The 19,221-nt window shown below is 35.7% G+C and overlaps 1 protein-coding gene across 1 annotated transcript in view; it reads right to left on the bottom strand.

Moving 5' to 3' along the window:
* LOC150102538 (RNA polymerase II-associated protein 1) overlaps positions 1-19,221 on the bottom strand; it is a 754,864-nt gene that overhangs the window by 63,972 nt on the left and 671,671 nt on the right. The window contains exon 32 of the mRNA XM_090399226.1: positions 3,008-3,141. Within this exon, the coding sequence (XP_090255352.1) occupies positions 3,008-3,141 (134 nt within the window). The remainder of the gene's footprint in view (positions 1-3,007; positions 3,142-19,221) is intronic.

The following is a 19,221-nucleotide window of genomic DNA, read 5'->3' as shown; positions in this document are numbered from 1 at the left end:
GATATTTACCCATCACTCTACTTCAGATTGCCTGCCATTCAAGAAGATTAGCCTTGTATTTTGTGTTGAATACTATGACTAATCCTTCTTTTCCTTGATTGTCATTGCCTTAATATAACATTTTGTATTTATTGCTCAGAAAGATCTCACCAGTTTTGGTCTTTATTGTTTCAAACTCCTATTATATCGATCTGTACTTATATAATTCCTCAGCTAGCTCCATTTCTTTGCCATTCAGGCTTCTTACGTTGATAGTACCGATCTTTATCTGGTGATGTTGAGTTGGGGTTTGTTTTCAGATTTGCTCCAGTAGCTGACATTTTGCTGTTCGCCCTGGTTCCCTGCAAAAACAACTCGGGCCATGTTTAACCAGGCGATGCCTCAGCCGGCATGAAATTTTGTCATGTTGTACTATCATTTTTTATTTTGGTTTAACCAATAACAATACAATTTGGTCAGCTAAATCCCAAATTGCCAGCCCATCCTCGTTTGTTCAGGTTCCAAGTAGATACCCAACAGGGTGCAGCACGAGAAGGTGAGGATTGGACATTAGGTCAGAAGCCCTGGTCGGCTCTCCGCATTCCTTTAAAGGCTACGTGGAAGTCTCCTCTCAGTTATACAGCTCTGACCCATAAACACCCCCTGACCGCCTAGAGGGAGGTTTCCTCCCTCTAATTTCTAAGCCTTGGAGATTCAGTAGCAAATCCTGAAGAAAACATTGATTGATTCAGCCAGAGAGGCATGTGGTGTGGTTGTCTGCAAGGAGAGAAAAATTAGAACTCCATGGTGGCCACAGGAAGTTAAAGAGGCAGTAAAAGAAAAGAAGAAAGCATATCAAAAGTTACTGGTGAAAAAGTCAGCTAATGCTCTTAGAGAATACGAAGACAAATGTAAGAACACTAAACACTGTAAAACTAGCTAAACAAAAGTCATGGGAAGACTTTGGTAAGCACAGAGAAAATAAATATCAAGAATGTGACAAGATATTCTTGGAGGTGTTGAAAAAGCTCAGAAATGGAGGAAAGAGTGCAGTAAAAGAAATTATAGATGATAAAGGTAACATGAAAACAGGAGAAAAAGATATACTTGAAGTATGGAGTAATTACTTCAAAAAATTGCTAAATGAAACAAGCAGATGATGACAACACAGTGGTAAAAAACATTGACAAGGCATGCAGTAAGGAATACATATCCATACTTGAAGCCGTCAAAAGCCTGAAATGTGGACAGGCAGCTGGAGTGGATGATATTCAACCAGAAATGCCCAAGTATGGAGGTATAAAATTTTTACAGTAGCTGCACTGCATAGTTCACAAGGCCTGGACAGAGGGACAATTTCCAAATGTTTGGAGTAGAGCTCTTATAGTATACCCATATATAAAAAGGGAAATAAAACTGAATGTGAGAATTACAGATGTATTTGCCTACTGAGTGTTTCTGATAAAATTTATGCAAGTTCACTTGAGAAACGGTTCAGAACGATTGTGGAAGGGAAGCCTTATAAAGAACAAGCTGGATCCAGGCCAAATAGAGGCTGCCAGGATCAGATTTTTACTTTATGACAAATAGTTGAGAAATCGTGGGTATATAACAAGGATCTGTATTTAAGTTTTGTCAATCTGGAAAAGGCATATGACAAAGTGCGAAGAGAGAAGCTATTCAATATGCTGCAGTTATATGGTGTCAGTGGGGCATTATATCAAGCAATACTTAGTCTTTATTTGAGTTGTAACTCGGCAGTTAGAATTGAAGGAGGCACAGGAAGATGGTTTAATGTTAAATCTGGTGTGTGACAAGAATGTACATTATCTCCTCTGTTATTCATTATCTATATGGATCACATTATGAAGGAAAGTGATATTAAACATGATATCAGAATTGGAGATGTTAATGTCAGCTCTTTGCTTTATGCGGACGATGTTATACTTCTAAATAAATCTGCTACAAGTTTGCAAGATTCCCTGACTAAATTGAATAACTGTTGTAATAGATATGGTATGAATGTCAGCATTAAAAAGACAAAGACAATGAAAATAGGTAGAACTGATGAAAATGTCAACTGCGTTGTGAACGAGGAACCTGTGGAACAAGTAAAACATTTCAACTACTTAGGCACGATTTTTAGTGAAAATGGTAAATTAAATATGGAAGTAGACAACAGAATCAACAAAGCTGGTATGGTAGACAGTCAACTGAATAAACTCATATGGAATAAGAGAGAAATTAGTCAGAACACTAAATTAGCTGTATACAAGACAGTGTTCAAACCAGCTTTAACTTATGGATCTGAGAGCTGGTTAGAAGTAGAACACTTGACCAAAGACTAGAGACCGCAGATAGGAGAGTCCTAAGAAAGATTAGAGGCATGAACAGATGGTATCAATGGCAATATCGTATTAAAAAACGAGGATATTAGGAAAGAACTTGACATTGTCAGCATTCAGGAATGCGTTAGCAGAGCTAATCTCAGGTGGTATGGTCACTTAAACAGAATGGGAGAGGAAAGATTAGCAAAACAAGTGTTCTCTTCCAGATTGGCAGGAAAATGACCCAGAGGAAGACCAAGATATAGGTGGATTGATACGGTACAAAGTGGCTTAGACGATAGAAATATAAGATCTGGTAATGTTGGAGTCTTGACAAGTAACAGACTGATTTGGAGGAAAATTGTAGATAGGAAGTTAGTAATGACGTGAATTTTTCATGTAGTACTATCATATCCTGTACATCCTCTTGAGGGTACATATCAGGAATTTGATGAGTTTATGAGGATTCTTTTGACTTTTCAGAGACTAACACTAATGATTATAATTTATCAGAAATGATGATGTAATAATAATAAGAAGAAATATGAATTATTATACAGAATTTGATAAGTATTTTCAGAGACTATCAGTAATGATTATAATTTATCAGTTTTTATAGAAATTATATTTCAGTAAAATTTGACACATTATTATTTTATTATTATCAATCTAATAAGGAAATAATAAATAATTATTCTGACCTTTCTGGAAGTGAAAAGTTTTTTTACCATGCTTCTTTGCAATACTTCATTATTTTCATTCTCAAAAAGGAAATGATTAAGGTGATGAACAGCCATAAGGTACAGAAGTGGACTCCAGTTTTGTCTCAGTCGACCTGAAAGAAATTGAGTATAATGTTTTGTTATGATTATTATCATCATCATCAACAGACCTCCCACAATAAATCAAGAGACTCACTCATTGTGGGAGGTCCCACTCTACATGCACAGCTCATCATACCTCAACTTAAATGCACTTGCTGTCACTGCACTCACTAAACTCTCAGGTAATGCATTCCAATCACCCACCACTCTCCATGCAAAAAATCTATAAAAGTATTTAAAGGGAATGTACATGCCTCTCATTCTCCCCCTGTCTCCAGATATTCCATGAAAAATGTCATCCACACTAATCTGATAATTACCCCTTACCAACTTATATGTCTCAATAATGTCTCTCCTCTTCCTTCTATCCACCGGGCTCTGTAATTTGCATTTTCTCAATCTGTCCTCATATTCCACATTCCAAAGATAAGAAACCAACTTAGTCAATCATCTCTGGACCCTCTCATCATCCTTTTGAAAACCCGGTGACCAAATCTGTGCATAGTAATCTATATGCAGCAAGTGCAACTTTTATAACATTTTAAAATTTTTTTAGTTTTCTATATTGTCCTCTAAGCAAAACTGTATGCAATAATACAGAGTTCTAAATCTGCATAAATTTTAACATAATATTAAATACCTCAAGAGTCCTTGTTCATTATAAAATAAATAAAAAATAAGCAAAATTCTTACTTTTGTTTTTTACTTTTAAGCTAAAAATTTAAATATTATCTACAAATTTGATTGAATTCATTATAATGTCATATTTAGTTGAAAATAAATTTCTGATTGTTTATATGAAACTATTTTCAGATAATGGAGACATACATGCGGCAAAACATGAATTATTTTATTACTGGAAGCATATACCAATTTGAATACTATCTGGTGGTTTTCTCATAAGCCTGTGCATGCATATGTGCTGTTTTTATGTAGGTACTAAATCAAGTACCTACATAATCAAGGATATATTTATCAATCTTCTATTGAAAATTATATTCACTTTATTAAAAAGTCAGGTCTGAATGTTATATTTACATAATTCAAACCACAGGCAGGCAGGAATTCCTGGTATTAGAACCTAGTTACCTTTATTGTTACCAGTAATAACACATACATACACAGATGAACATAACTTCACATCATATATACTGATTTTTAAGGAATTTATGTTCATTATGGGGATAAAAAGTGAAGAGTATATTATTTTTAAAGGAGCAAGGACTTGAAGTATTTTTTAATAATAGGTAAATAACTAGACAGAGATGAACAATTTGGACTTTGATACGAATTGTCTGTTTTTCTATTGAATCAGTGATGTCGTATTATTAAAATTTTTTGTAAAGTGTGCATGCATTCTTGTTCAAATTATTTTATAATGAAGATTCCATGAAACTAGGTGAAAATTTTATAAAAATAACTAATTTTTCTCATAAGTTATCATTATCACCAATTTAGTTTCTCAAGAATTAAGCTGAGGCAGATGTTAACAGGATGGCATACATCTGAATGTCCTTGTAGACCTGGAGTGAAGTGTTAAATGAGTGTAACATGTAGAGGCAACTCAATTGTTAACCTAATACATGACAATTAATCTTGGACAATTTTAATTATATGGATATAGATGGATGGAGAAAGAAGCAGAGTAGAAATGCAAGTTAATTTTAGAAAATTTGACAGTGTTAATAACAACAGATAGAATGTGCTGGAGGAAGAGCCAAATTTAAAGGATTGAATCTGGTGATTCAACCAGATTCAAGGCAGTAGAGGAAATTGTATTCAATCAGAAATGCTCAAATATGGAGATACAAAAATTTTTTAATGGCTATATGCATAATTCAGTAGGGATGGTCAGAAGATCGAATTCCAGATGACTGGAGAAGAGCTTTCATTTCCACCTGAAACTGAATGTGAGAATTACATAGGAGGTTTGGTTTGATTTTGGACAACTAAGGTCATAATGTGCCAATATATGACTTGGCATAAATAAGGTAATAAATAAATAGCCAATACATAAAGAGCATAAAACAGGTATAAAAATCGGCATATAAAAACAAGTGTAAAAAACTTACACTAAGTAGGACTAATAAAGCTAATACTATGCATACAATATGTACATAATTTACATAAAGTGATAAAGATCAATGCTCTGTAAAAATTTAAAAATGGAAATAACACTTGATGAATCTGATAATATCTGCTTCAGTGTATAGGGCTCATATAGATTATGAATATGATTAAAATAGTGAGTGCACTTATTAATGAAATAAGAGCAAAGGGCAGTTAATTTAAATATGAATGATGGTTAGTTTAGTACCAACACAACTCACATATAGGCATGTCATCACCTCTCAACAAGAAGGGATACGTAAAATTACTATGACTTATGCATTGCTTAGCAACAATATCTTATTCTTTATGGTTATCGCCAACGTTCTCTCTAAATTGTGTGCATGTGCACACCAGTCAAAAAAGGGAGTGTGCATGCCTAGTAACTGTGTGCAGATACAAAATTTTTGCTTTCAGAATTTTCAATTTACAATCAATTTTTGACTGTGCTACAAAAACAAACTATATGATAAATTATACTTATCACTTATTTTATTTGGTAATTTCTCCGATGTCTCCACACCAACATTACTCTAACCCATAGGTTCCCAAACTTTTTCGGGCCACCGCTCACTTTGCAAGACATAAATTTTGTAACGCCCCCCATTATAACAGTTTTCCGCGTTCAAGCCGTTTGATATTTTTGACGTAAATAGCAGCTAATGATACATTACTGCTTATGCCATTAAATTTTTAAAAAGAAGTGGCCAATATGTGCTTCATCTTGAACACAGTTATCGCTATACCGATTTTGGTGAAACGTAGCCCATATGTAAAGATTATAAAATGTATGCTCGAATAACATTATGCACAGTTTCATACAATGGTTTAAATATGAAAATATGGAATACAATTAAGAGATTGCATTGCATTAGTAACAATCTTAATGTAATAATTAAAACACCATTAAATATATTACAAAATTGTTTATTTCTAACTTATAAAGTAAAAATACAAAGCAAAAATAACAAATTAAATACAATGGTTTAAATATGAAAATTTGGAATACATATTAAGAGATTGCATTACATTAGTAAGAATCGTATTCTAATAATTAAAACACCATCAAACGTATTAGATGGTTTATTACGAACTTACAAAGTAAAAATACAAAGAAAAAATAACAGATTAATGTGAAGGATGAGCCTGGTGCATTTTTAAAAGTTTGTTAATATCGGGTTCAACTTTCATTAAAAACAGTCGTAAATCGCCACACTCAGTTATATGCAATCGGTTCCTTTTCTTAGATAGTAAATTCACTACAGCACTAAACCCGCGCTCAGCCAAATAAGATGGAAATGCAATTAAAAATTTCTCACTATTTCCTATAATCCAGGGTACAGTGTCGGTATTGATTTTTGAAGCCAGAACTCTTGGTATCCAGTTTTGAATTTTATTTTTAGTTCTTCATTTGTTGTGAGTTCTATGAGTTCTACTTCTAAATTTGATGATCCTGCTGTGCTTATATGTGAGAAAGGATCTAGAACTCAATTTGGTATATTCATGTTTAGAATATCCTTGAATCGCTCATTGAAATCAGCATGGAGAACCTCCAAGTATTGGCAGTATGTAAGTAAACCTTCCTTTTTGAGAGACACTGCTAATAAATTTGAAAAGTGGCTATATTCCCCTCGGCCCATATTCTGCTTGAACAGAAGAAGTTTCCCTACAAAAGCGGCAATAACGTTTTTTGTTTTAATTCAATTCAATTCATCACCTTGTAGTTGTAGATTGACTTCATTAAATATTTTATAAAGGTCTGTCAAATAAGCGATGTCATTTTTGGATGTAATCAGGTTGGCCCGCAATCCGTCGTCTCTGTTTTCTAGGAATTCTAGTACCGAATCAAACAAACTATAAAATCAATTCAGACAAATACCTTTTGAAAGCCAGCGAACTTCTGTGTGAAGCAGCAAACGAATGAAATCTTCATCGTTTTAACTACAAAGTTGACTAAAAAATCTGTCACTCAATGAATTGCATCTAATCTTGTTGACTACTCTAATAATGTAATGGAGCGATGTGTGCAGGTGTTCACTTAAATTTTTTACAACCAAATGTTGATGATGAAGAACACAATGTATAGTGAGTACATTTGGTACTGCTTGTTTCAAATGTGCTATGAAACCCTTGTGGCGCCCTGTCATTGCTGGAGCACCATCCGTAGTAGTAGACATAATATTACAAATAGGAATGTCTTTCTCTTGAAAAAACTTATTCATGATATTAAACATAGATTCTCCCTTTGTATCCGCTTCCAAGTTTTTAGCAAATAATAATTCTTGACAAACTTTTTCTTCTTTTATGAATCGTACATATGAGTAGTGGTTCATTATTTGGGAGAGTTGATTCATTGAGTTGAATGGAAAATTGGCATGTCTTCAAATAATCGCACAATGATTTTTCAACGTCTTCAGCCATTTCATCGATTCTTCTTTGCACTGAATTATTGCTCAAAGGAATTTTCCTGATGATATCTGACACTGGCTTATGAAGCACAGTGTTTATTACTTCTTTTACTGCCAGCAAGATTAATTCCTCACCAATTGTGTGTGGTTTTCTTGCTTTTGCGATTAATAAGGAAATATTATAAGAAGCTTGTAATCCGTCATTATCTTGTTTAGTGGACGACGTAAAAAGTTTTGATATAGTTAGATGTTTAAAAAATTTTTCTTCTAGTACTTGAAAATAAGACAAATCTTTATCCTTTTTGTCAGCATGCATTTTAGTCAAATGCTCTTGTAGCCTAGAAGGCTTCATTGCTTCATTTGAAAACACTTTTTGGCAAATCAAGCACATGGGTAATAATTGGTTCGTAGGAGACTGAATAAAACCATATTTCAAATACTCAATACTGTACTGTCGACATTTCTTCTTATATTCAGACATAATGAAGTAATAAAATTTGCAAAAATATTCACAAAATAAAAGATTTAATTTACACTTTGTATGACTCCACATATCTATCACATTTTTGACTGATGATTGTTGGCAAAGCACACAAAAAATAATGAAACTTATTCCTAAACCACTGGTATTTATAGATTTGAAATCTAGCCCGAATCGACTTGTATGCGATACCATCGTACCTCTGAACAAGTCACTGCAAGCACCCACATTCCTGTCAAAACATGCTGAATTGAGTGAATTACCTACGTAATAGTTGACTGACATACTACTAGTTGAGACTCGCCTGCTGCGTGAATAGACTAAAGCCTGTATGGCACGATCAATTTTTACAATAGCAAAAAATGAATACATTTTTTAAGTATATAAAAAATAGAAGTTAAAATATCCTGTATGACACGTTCAATTTTTTATTCTGCACGCAAGCGCATTTTGTTCGTCCGACCACGACATTGTCTGAATAATTATAAATAATAATTAATAAATAAAATAATTACACAAGATTTAAACAACAAACCTACAAAACATAACCACAGAAAACAGTATAATAAGTTTTGAATAATATTTGCTTTGTTTTTACCCTCTAGTTAGCAATATAAGTTAGTACTAACTAGGCTAACTAAAATTTACGATTTTATTTCTTTCTTGTCATTATTATTTTTACTCGTAATATTAAATTATATAAAATTGGGTTTATTTTTGTACAAATCAATTAGAAAAGTGGTTTTATATATTTTATATATATTTTGAAATGAAATATAATGAATATATTTGCTACTGTAAATATAACCTATTACACACACATATATACATGCTTTATTTTCTCATTGACATAGAAAATTGACATCAATTTCTATCTGACATGGTAAATTTTCAAATGATTAAATAATTGAAATAGAAAATTGATAAAAAAAATTGATCGTGTAAGACAGGCATAAGATGAATAAAATGCAATATTTAAATTTCAAATGATTATCTAATCGCAAAATCACGAAAATAATTAATTTTTAAATATATATTATTAATTTCCTCTATAAAGAGCCACCGACCCCTAGACCGTCCGAATGCCCCCCCAAATGCTTCTGATCCCACTATATGATCCCACTTCTGATCCCCCAAATGCTTCTGATCCTAGAAGGCTTCAGTGCCCACTGGTGGGGGGGGGGTACTGCCAACTTTGGGAACCTATGCTCTAACTCATTCCAATTTCATTCACACTAATCAGTTACTTTTAGCCTGTGGCGTGTGGGCAAATTGATGCTGACATCAGCAAGTTGCAGAAGCATATTTATTTAGTGACTATTGTCTAGACAGTACATGAGGCAATTGAACTCATGCAAACAGTAATGGATTTTTGTATCTAAGCAGATGTAAGCAAATTAATTCAGTGCTCACACAGTTATAGCTAAATGAAAAATGGCAACATTAATATGAGAAAGATTACATTAGGGGATTTAGTGTGTTAAACCTTCAAAATGTCAAAGTTGAAATTAAACCAGAAAATAACTGTGAATTATTTTTTTAAATTTGAATGGCAAAGCAAATGTCACAATTTGTTTATAAACTGCATGTATATGCAGTATTTAAGTAGCTGAAGGAATAAGCATTTAGGTTACTCTTATAAAAAGAAGTCACTAACTTTAAGCATATCAAATTAAGTTTCTTGCTTGTGACTTTCACTATTGTGAAAGACTACTACACACAATGACTGAGACTAGATTACTGCAATTTAATTTCAGGCTTAATTGTATGGAATTTGTTATTGGTCTCTATTTCATGATGACTGCCAACAGGATAAAAGTTTCTGTTTGATTTGTTATTGGTCTCTATTTCATGATGACTGCCAACAGGATAAAAGTTTCTGTCTGATAATCTGCTTGTAATCAGTCGGGGATGGGTAGATGATGGAAGCTTGAAAAATGGGCTGACCCTACTTGCAGTATTTGCAGCTTTCTTTCCTTTAATTGCAATGTGGTTTGGAATCCAACATCCAAATATAGCTTCCATAACTGAAAGAGGAGATGTTGGATACAAGAGCCCCAGATGGTTCTGCAGCTCTAGGATTCTCATTATCTGTAGGTGCAAATTTGTGTGTGTGTGTGTGTGTGTGTGTGTATACACACAGATTCTTTGGTAGCATTACAGTCTATGTAGTTTAAATGAAGCAAGCAATGAATTCATGGCATTCCAATGGGATCTAAGAAGATATTATTCTGTCTGCGAAGATTGTAGAAGATGCCACTAGATGGAGTACTCTGATTTTGTGTAGACACAAAATTAGAGTACTCCATTCTGTATCTTTGAAACAGCTGGAATGGTAAAGAGAAAGATGTGTTAGTTTTTCCCCGAGATTGCTCTGGGGAAAAAAGTTTAAATTTTGAAATTGTGTGTGGTATTAATGTTGAAAGTTCATAATAAATTTAGTTTAATAATTTATCCAAGTGAGCAACAACGTTTGTGCCTGAAAGTATCTTCAGGACTGGGGTAAGGTGGTACAACATCAGGCAACTCGTTGCAAAGGTGGAGCAAGCTAACATCACTCCTATCTCAGTATCTCCCATAATGCAAAACACAACTCCTTGAGGATATGTATGGTATTAGTGGTATTATGGTATGTGTGGTATTAGCGATAGTTATAAATATTGTTTTATGATAGTTGCGATCAGCAGGTAGTGTTCGGTGTAGTTATAATTCTGTATTTATTATATTTTCTGTGTTTCTTGAGAGCAGTTGAGTGTGAGTGAAATGGTGGTGAAACATCAGAATGAGCAAAAGACGAGAAAGTGGAATGGATTTTTCAAAAATGGTGAAATGCTGTGAATACAGTATGTATGCTTGAGGAGAGATTGAAAATTATGTGGAGAGAAAAATAAGAGAGATGAGAGAGTTTGGGTGTGTAAAAAGTGCAGCATACTTATCGATTATGAGATATCATTGAATGTAAGCAGTAGTGAGCAAAAGATTGTGAAAGTAGCTATGGGAGTAAGCAGAGTTGACAGTATATTTGAGTACTTGAGCAGTAACAGTATGACAGCATGCATAGATGACAGTGGGTTAGTGGCTAGAGCCAGCTGCGAGTTAGCAGTAAGACAGCAGATGTCCAAGTAGTGAAAATGTGATTTGCATAAATGGCACTGAAAAACTCATTCAAGATATGAAAGCAGAGTTTGCAAAGATGAGGTAGGAGAATAAACATACGACTAATGAACCAAGGAGAATTATGGATTTGCATGGGAATGTAAGGAAGAATGGGATGAAAGATTTGAAAGAAATAAGCTGTATAACTGAGAGGAGACCTCCACGTAGCCTTTAAAGGAATGCGGAGAACCGACCAGGGCTTCTGACCTAATGCCCAATCTTCACCTTCTCGTGGTGCACCCTGTTGGGTATCTACTTGGATACTGAACAAAGGAGGATGGGCTGGCAATTTGGGATTTAGCCGACCAAATTGTATTCTTATTGGTTAAACCAAAATAAAAAATGATGGTATAACATGACAAAATTTCATGCCGGCTGGGGGGTCAACCGGTTAAACAAGGCCCGAGTTGTTTTCACCAGAGAACCAGGGCGAACAGCGAAAAGTCAGCTACTGGAACAAATCTGAAAACACACCCCAACTCAACATCACCAGAGTTAAAGATCGGTACTATCAACGTAAGAAGCCTGAATGGCAAAGAAATGGAGCTAGCTGAGGAATTAGATAAGTACCAGATCGACATAATAGGGGTGACTGAAACAATAAAGACCAAAACTGGTGAGATCTTTCTGAGCAATAAATACAAAATGTTATATTAAGGCAATGAAAATCAAGGAAAAGGAGTAGCCATAGTATTCAACACTAAATATGAGGCTAATCTTCTTGAATGGCAGGCAATCTCAAGTAGAGTGCAGAATAGGGAACTGGACAATGAGACTTATTTGTGCCTATGGTCCCACAGAAGGTTCTACTAAGGTAGAGGTGGAGGAATTTTTTTGAGGCTTTAGAAAAAGCAGCTGACACAATGAAAAAAGAAAAGTTAGTCCTTGTTGGGGATCTAAATAGCAGAGTAGGAAATGATTGTCAGATATACAAAAATATTTTGGGGAAATTTGGAGAAAAGAGTAAAGCTAATAATAATGGCAAATATCTGTTGGATTTCTGTTCAGAACATGGACTGGTTATTACTAATTCCATGTTCCAACATAAAAATGTGCACAAATTCAAATGGAGAGAAGAGGCAAGGAATAAGAAAAGTCTTATTGACTATGTTATTGTTGATAGTGATGTTTTCACCCTGGTGCAGGACACTACAGTGTACAGAGGATTTGAATTTGGAAGTGATCACTATTTAGTCTTGAGCAGGATAAAATTAAATTTCATATTGAAAAGAATGACATGTAAGAAAGTTTTAAAGCGAATAAAAGTTGAGCAGCTCTCAGATGTGAACTGTAGACTAAAATACACAAAGATTATTGAAGAAAAAATGAAAGAGTTTGAGAACAGGAATCAAACCTTGGAGATTCAGTGGCAAGCCTTGAAGAAAGCCCTGATTGATTCAGCAAGAGAGGCATGTGGTGAAGTTGTCTGCAAGGATAGAAAAATTAGAACTCCATGGTGGACACAGGAAGTTAAAGAGGCAGTGAAGGAAAAGAAGAAAGCATACCAAAAGTTCCTGTCAAATAAGTCAGCTTGTGCTCTTAGAGAATACAGAGACAAGTGTAAGAAAGCTAAACACTATGTAAAACTAGCTAAACAAAAGTCATGGGAGGACTTTGGCAGGAACGTAGAAAATAAATATCAAGAAGGTGTCAAAATATTCTGGAGGTTGTTGAAGAAGTTTAGGAATGGAGGAAAGAGTGCTGTAAAAGGAGTTAGAGATGATAAAAGTACATGAAAACGGAAGAAAAGGATATCCTTGAAGTATGGAGTAATTACTTCAAAAAACTGCTAAATGAAACAAGCAGTGATGACAGCACAGTGGTAAAAAACATTGAGAAGGCATGCAGTCAGGAATACATATCCATATTTGAAGTAGAAAAAGCCATCAAAGGCTTAAAATGTGGAAAGGCAGAAGGAGTAGATGATATTTGACCAGAAATGCTGAAATATGGTGGTATAAGAGTCTTACAGTAGCTGCACTGCATAGTTCAGAAAGCCTGGACAGAGGGACGAATTCCCGATGATTGGAGTAGAGCTCTCATAGTACCCATATATAAAAAGGGAAATAAATCTGAATGTGAGAATTACGAAGGTATTTCCCTACTGAGTGTTCCTGTCAAGATCTATGCAAGTATACTTGAGAAACGATTAAGAAGAATTGTGGAAGAAAAGCTGGGTGAAGAACAAGCTGGATTCAGGCCAGATAGAGGCTGTTAGAATCAGATCTTCACTTTACGACAAATAGTCGAGAAAGCATGGGAATATAACAAAGATCTGTATTTAAGTTTTGTCGATTTGGAAAAGGCATATGCCGAGGTGCAAATAGAGAAGCTATTCAATACGCTACTGTTATATGATGTCAATGGGGCATTATATCAAGCAATACTTATTCTTTATTTTAGCTGTAAGTCAGCAGTTAGAATTGAAGGAAGTACAGGAAGATGGTTTAATGTTAAATCTGGTGTGAGACAAGGATGTACATTATCCCCCCTGTTATTCATTATCTATATGGATCATATTATGAAGGAAAGTGGTATTAAACATGATATCAAAATTGGAGATGTTAATGTCGGCTCTTTGCTTTATGCAGATGATGTTATACTTCTAAATAAATCTGCTACAAGTCTGCAAGATTCTCTGACTAAATTGAATAACTGTTGTAATAGATATGGTATGAAGGTCAGCAATAAAAAGACAAAGACAATGAAAATAGGCAGAATCATTGAAAATGTCAGCTGTGTTGTGAATGGAGAACCTGTGGAACAAGTAAAACATTTCAGCTACTTAGGCATGATTTTTAGTGAAGATGGTAAATTCAATATAGAAATTGATAACAGAATCAGCAAAGCCGGTATGGTGGGAAGTTAATTGAATAAATTCATATGGAATAAGAGAGAAATTAGTCAGAACACTAAATTAGCTGTATACAAGACAGTGTTCAAACCAGTTTTAATTTATGAATCTGAGAGCTGGGTCAGAGAGTTGACTGCAGATATGAGAGTCCTGAGAAAGATTATAGGCATGAACAGATGGCATCAATGGCAATATCATATTATAAACGAGGACATTAGGAAAGAATTTGACATTGTGAGCATCCAGGAATGCGTTAGTAGTGCTAATCTCAGGTGGTATGGTCACTTAAACAGAATGGGTGAAGAAAGATTAGCAAAACAAGTGTTCTCTGCCAGGTTGGCAGGAAAACGACCCAGAGGAAGACCAAGATATAGGTGGATTGATATGGTACAAAGTGCCTTAAACAACAGAAATATAATATCTGATAATGTTGGTGTCGTGACAAGTAACAGACTGATTTGGAGGAAAATTGTAGATAGGAAGTTAGTAATGATGTAATTTTTTTCATGTAGTACTATCATATCCTGTACACCCCTTGAGGGTACATGGCAGGAATTTGATGATGATGATGATGATGATGTATGGAGATTCGATGATAATAAGTGTGGTGAATGAAAAGGTGCAAAAGGTCTGTTTTTCTGGGAGGTAGAATGTGCAGGGTAGTTGAAGCATTGGATAAGAGGAGTATGCGAGCAAAATGAGTTGGTAGTGGTAGTTGGCACGAATGATCTGAGTGGTAACAAGAATGTATGGAGGTCAGCATGTTGCCCAGGTATGATGATGATTTGAGAAGGCGAGTAAAGATTTTGAATGGTATACTAGCAAAGTTGTGTGAGGAGAAAGAAGTTCATTTTGTGAATGTGTGGTATAAGTTTGAGGGGTGGATAGAGCTGTATAAAAGAAATGGCCTACATTTGAATGGATTTAGTGTGAGTCAGTTGGAGAAACTGTTGCTGTAAGAGAGAATGACTGAAGAGAATGTGAGACCTGAGAAAGCAAGCAGTGTTATGGAAGAACAGAAGAGTAAGGTAGGCAAGTTTGTGAATGAAGAGTGAGTGGCACGAGTGGAGAGAATAAAAGAGAAGGAACACAGAGCAAACAGGAGGTCAAGATGGACAGGGGAAACACCATGAAAAGTGTAGATGATGGTTTGAAGAATGTAGGAGTGTGCAAGAATGGATTAAGACAGTCAAGGATGTGGGGATGATATTTAGATCTGGAGAGGGGTGTAGTATCAGTGATGAAAGACAGGAAAGGATAGGGGAGAGTGTAGAGGAGTCATGTCTGAGAAGTGGGGGTTAGTAAGACTTGTTATATAAACAGAAATGAGCTAGTGTGTACATGTGTGTGTTTACAAATGCCAGGAGTATCTGAAACAAAGGGAATGAAATTGTAGCAATGATAGAGTTCATTCGTCCAAAAATTGTTGCTATAAGTGAGATATAGTTGAACAGGGATGACATTCTATAGGAACAGAGATGGAGAGATATATAGTCTTTTGCAAAGAGAGACAAAGCAAATAGGGTGGAGGAGTGTTATTGATGATGGCAGAGGAAATGTGCCCATCTAGGGTGGAGATACCAGGAACAAATACTGACAGTGGTTTTGAAGCAGTACGGTGTGGAGGTGGATAGGATGAAATATTTAGTAGGGTGTTGCTATAGACCTGGTAATGTGGAAGGCAGTGAGAAGTAAATGTTTAGACAAATTAATCTGGATAATAAGAAAAGGGTGATTTCAATCATTGTAATATAGACTGGAATGAAGATACAGCATCAGGAACCAAATATAATGAATTTCTTGATTTTTTAAGGGATAACCACTTAAGCAGGACACAACAGAGACTACACGTGGATTGAGGATCCTGGATTTGATTATCTCATCAGAAGATATTATTCTAAATGAAGTGTCACATCATCCTTCAGCTGATAAACGTGACCATGAAGTGATCACTTGGGTGGTGGCCAACAATATTAGGACTTTTGTGAAAAAGAATTATATGTGGAACTAAGGCAGGTGATTATGGCAAACTTCGGAGGCAGCTTACAGTGATATCATGGAATGAGGTATTGCATGGGAAGGAAATAATGGTCCCTACTCAGGAATTATCTGGCAGAGGCAATGACTCGGTGTATTCCCAAGGTCTGGAGATTAAATAAGGTAGGTGTAAAATGGATGACTGAAGAGGTGAAGCATGCAATCTGGAAGAAAAAAGGCATTATGGAAGAGTGCACAAGATGAGAGGAAATAATTAGTTTTATGAAGAGTACAAAGGGCAAGCAAGGAAGATGACCCACTTAGTAAGGGTAGCAAAAGTGAGGTATGAGCTGCAGTTAGCAAATGATGCTAAAAGAAATCTTAGAGATTTTTTTTTTTTAATATGTGGCCAGTAGAAGGAAGAATGGTTATGGGAGGATGATGTTGGTCAGTGATAATGGGAGAATGATAAACACCAAGGAGGATATAGTAGAGGTGTTAAATAAGCAGTTCATTAAAATATTCCATCCTTGTGATTGTAACATAATGCAGAACTTGGGAGCAGTAGGAAGGAACCACTGATGGTGAGTGAGCAGGAGATATATGAGGAATTGAGTAAACTTGATGCCAACAAGGATATTGGACTTGATGGCACATCACCATGTTTCTCGAGAGAATGTTCCAGGGATTTAACAACACGTTTATCGTACATTTTCAACATGAGTCTTACATTAGTCCAGGTTCCATAGGATGGAACCTGGACTAATGTAATGTTTTATCATGGAACCTGGAACCTGGAACCAGGTTCCAGGTTCCATGATAAAATTGTTCTGCTTCATAAAGGTGATAAGACAAAGGCTTTGAATTATAGGCTAATCTGCTTGTCTGGAGTTGTGGTCAAGATATTGGAGAAGCCAGTGAGAACAAGGATTCAGAACTGGGTGGAAAGCAGTAGAATTCTCTCTAATGGATAGCATGGATTTGCTAAAGGAAGATTGCATTTTAGCAATCTGCTTACTTATTATAACAAGGTGATGAATACATTGGACAAGGGAATGCCTATACAGTAGTATATTTAGATTTTGCAAAGGCTTTCAATAGATTACTATATGACAAACTAGTAGTTAAACTGGAATAGATGTGGTTTTATAGTAGATTAATTCATTGGATTGGAGATTTGCTGCCTGATAGGTATCAACAATTGTATGTGTGTGTGTGTGTGGGGGGGGGGTGATATCCCAGAAGAAGAAGAAAGTCACTAGTGGCATGCTCCAGGGGCCTGTTTTGGGGCCCCTGGTTGTTTATTTTGTACGTATGTGAGATTGGAAAGAGCTTAAATGGTGATATATAACTGTTTACAGATGATGCAAAATTGGGAAGAGTTTCAGAAGTAGAGCAGATGTTATAGCTTTGCATGAGGACCTAAACAAACAGTCTAAATGGGTGAGCATGTGTGGCGCATTAATTTAATGTTGCAAAGTATAGGGTTTTAAAATTTGGGAAGCAAAGATGGGATGCAGAATACAGGTTGTGGGGATGTTTTATAGTAGTAGGTGGAGATGAAAGATTTGGGGGTTATGGTAGACAGGAACTTGAAATTTCAAAAAATTGAGGATGACAGCGGATTATGGGAATGATGCAGAGAACACTGACATGTAGAAGCAAGGATGTTTGGATTCCATTGTAGAAGACTATGATCAGGCCATATGTGGATTACTGAGCACAGATTTGATCCAGGTTTTTAAAATGATGATGAGATGTTGGAGAGTGGTTTCTTGTCTCTGGAATTTGGAAAATGAGGACAGACTGAGAGAATGTGAATTACAGAGCCTAGTGGATAGCAGGAAGAGGAGAGAAATGATCAAGACGTATAAGTTGGTAAGAAGTAATTACCAGATAAGTGTGGATGACATTTTTCATAGAATATCTGGAGACAGGGGTCCATCCCTGGAAGCTGTATAAGGTGGGTGTGAGCAAGGGGAAGAGGAGTAATTTTTTGCATGGAGAGTGGTAGGTGATTGGAATGCACTGCATGAGAGTGTGGTGAATGCAGGAACAGCAAGTGCATTTAAGTCGCGGTATGATAAGCTGTGCATGTGAGAGTGAGACCCCCCCCCCCCCCCAAGATGAGTCGCTTGACTCCATGGAAGTCAGTTGATAATAATAATTGCTGTTGGTAGGCAACAGGAGAGGGTGGATTACATGCAGAAAGAAGAGCTGAATGGTGGTATGCATGAATGTCACAGCAATAGTGCATTTGATGGCATGTGTGGAACACTGGCTGCCCTAATATCTGGAACTTCTAAAAGTAACTTTGTTTGCAAACCAAAGGATCATATGACAGTCTGATGAGTGTTGTAGCGATTATTCCAGAATCGACAAAGATATAGTTAGCAAGAATTTTAATTTGTACATATGGTAGAGACAGTTGTTGATGTCAAAGTGACAAGAGTGGTTTCATTTGCCTTAGTATACAGACAAGAAATAAGACAGGGTTTTGTAGAAGCATTAAAATTTACTAAATTATCTTCACCCCACTTGAGAATGGGAAGATTAATGTTTAAGGCATTGAACATAGAAGATCCTGAAGCCTGAGACACCTGAGCATTATATATACAGTTAGCAAAATTATGAATAGGAATGAACGTAAATGAGAGCACATGTAGAAAAGAAAGAGTGGAGATGGAAGCACAGAGTCATAGAATAAACTGGCACTAATGGAAAAAATGGATGAGAGAGAACCATTCACTAATGTACACAATAAATGGAGGGCATTTGCAGTACATAAAAGGGGTGCTTAAGGGTTCAAGCTGTATAACTGAGAGTAGACCTCCACATAACCTTTAAAGGAATGTGAAGAATCGACCAGCGCTTCTGACCTAATGTCCAATCCTCACCTTCTCATGGTGTGTCCTGTTAGATATCTACTTGGATACTGATCGAACGAGGATGGAAATTTGGGATTTGGTGGACCCAATTGTATTCTTATTGGCTTAAACTAAAATATTAAATGACGTGCAGCATGCCAGAATTTCATGCCGCCTGGGGCGTAGCCCGGTTAAACAAGGCCCCCCCGTTGTTTTTGACAGGGAATGAGGGCAAACAG

Source organism: Typopeltis vanoorti, chromosome 10 (genome assembly GCF_054136105.1).
Source record: "Typopeltis vanoorti isolate ZY-2024b chromosome 10, IOZ_Tvanoo_1.0, whole genome shotgun sequence".
In the NCBI taxonomy this organism is placed as follows: domain Eukaryota; kingdom Metazoa; phylum Arthropoda; class Arachnida; order Uropygi; family Thelyphonidae; genus Typopeltis; species Typopeltis vanoorti.
This window is presented reverse-complemented; position numbering and strand designations above follow the sequence as displayed.